Source organism: Octopus bimaculoides, unplaced genomic scaffold (assembly GCF_001194135.2).
Source record: "Octopus bimaculoides isolate UCB-OBI-ISO-001 unplaced genomic scaffold, ASM119413v2 Scaffold_105217, whole genome shotgun sequence".
In the NCBI taxonomy this organism is placed as follows: Eukaryota; Metazoa; Mollusca; class Cephalopoda; order Octopoda; family Octopodidae; genus Octopus; species Octopus bimaculoides.
The window spans coordinates 28592-30307 of NW_026307429.1; the positions used below are offsets into that span (position 1 = coordinate 28592).

The 1716-nt window shown below is 37.9% G+C and overlaps 1 protein-coding gene across 1 annotated transcript in view; it reads right to left on the bottom strand.

The window, feature by feature from the left end:
- The window catches only part of LOC106879666 (deleted in malignant brain tumors 1 protein), a 36089-nt gene that overhangs the window by 28159 nt on the left and 6214 nt on the right, over nucleotides 1-1716 (bottom strand). Inside the window, exons 4-5 of the mRNA XM_052978214.1 lie at nucleotides 867-920; nucleotides 244-388 (exon numbers count right to left, since the gene is read on the bottom strand). Coding sequence (XP_052834174.1) covers nucleotides 244-388; nucleotides 867-920 — 199 coding nt within the window. The remainder of the gene's footprint in view (nucleotides 1-243; nucleotides 389-866; nucleotides 921-1716) is intronic.

A 1716-nucleotide genomic window follows, 5' to 3' on the forward strand; every position in this document is an offset into this window, starting at 1 on the left:
TATATATATATATATATATATATATATATATATATATATATGCATACACACACACATATACACACATATACAAACACACACACATACATAAATACACACATGCACACACATATATATACATATATTTATACATTATATCTATACACACACACACACACACATACATTCACAAACACACTAACAAAATATGAAACAAAGAAGAAAGGCCAAGATTTGAACCCTCGTTACCAGGCTTACACTTACTTGTATCCGAGTTGCCGACACACCACTGTGGCATCACGCCAGTCCCAATCATCGTCGCAAACTGTGCCCCAAGCACCATCATGGTACACCTCCACCCTTCCTGCCTGAGGGGTTGAACCGCCAACCAGACGAATTTCACCTATAACTGCAACAAGAACAACAACAACACACAGTGAGGAGGAGGAGGAGGAGGAGGCGGAGAAGAAGAATCAGGAGTGGCTGTGTGGTGAGTAGTTTGCTTATCAACCTCATGGTTCTGGGTTCAGTCCCACTGCATGGCACCTTGGGCAAGTGTCTTCTGCTATAGCCTTGGGCCGACCAAAGCCTTGTGAGTGGATTTGGTAGACGGAAACTGAAAGAAGCCCGTCGTATATATATATATATATATATATATATATATATAGGCACAGAAGTAGCTGTGTGGTAAGTAGCTTGCTTACCAGTCACATTGTTCCGGGTTCCATCCTTCAGCGTGGCACCTTGGGCAAGTGTCTTCTACTATAGCCTCAGGCCGACCAAAGCCTTGTGAGTGGATTTGGTAGACGGAAACTGAAAGAAGCCTGTCGTATATATATATATATATGCTCACGGTGTATGTGTATGCATATACTCAAGCTACTTACCTTCAATGTCAAATATGATTGGTTCCAAAGTTATATTCGTAGACTGGAAGGTACCTGGTAAAGGTAATAAGATATGGTTAGGAGGTGGTGGCCACTTATTAATATCGTTATGATTAAAAAAAAATTTTTCCTATTACTCATATCAATATTATTATTATTATTATTATGTGTTTTCCTTCTTTCAATTTTGTTTCCGTCTCTTTCCATGTGTCTTCCCAACACCTAGGGCAAAGAAACTCACTGTAAACATAGATAGACCATTAAAATAAGCACACCAGATTTTTCATTTACAAAATCAAGAAAAGAAAGAAATTTACACGAGTTGTAAACCCTTTGTATCGTCCTGTTTTACCCTTTAAACGTATCTTTATATCAGCCATTGTAGCCAATAAAAGAATTTGTAATAATAATAATAATAATAATAATAATAATAATAATAATTATTATTATTATTATGGTGATGGGCTGGTAGAATCATTAGCACGCCAGGCAAAAATACTTAGCGGTATTTCACCTGTAGCTACGTCGTGAGTTCAAATTCCGCCAACGTTGACTTTACTTTTCATCTTTCCAGGGTCGATTAAATAAGTACCAGCTACGCACTGGGGTTTGATGTAACTGACACATCCCCTCCCCCAAAACTTCTGCCCTTGTGGTAAAACTTGAAACCATTATTATTGTTATTATATATATATATATTATAATATATATATTATTATATATATATATATATTATAGGTGTAGGAGTGGCTGTGTGGTAAGTAGCTTGCTTACCAACCACATGGTCTCGGGTTCAGTCCCACTGCGTGGCATCTTGGGCAAGTGTCTTCTATTATAGCCTCGGGCCGAC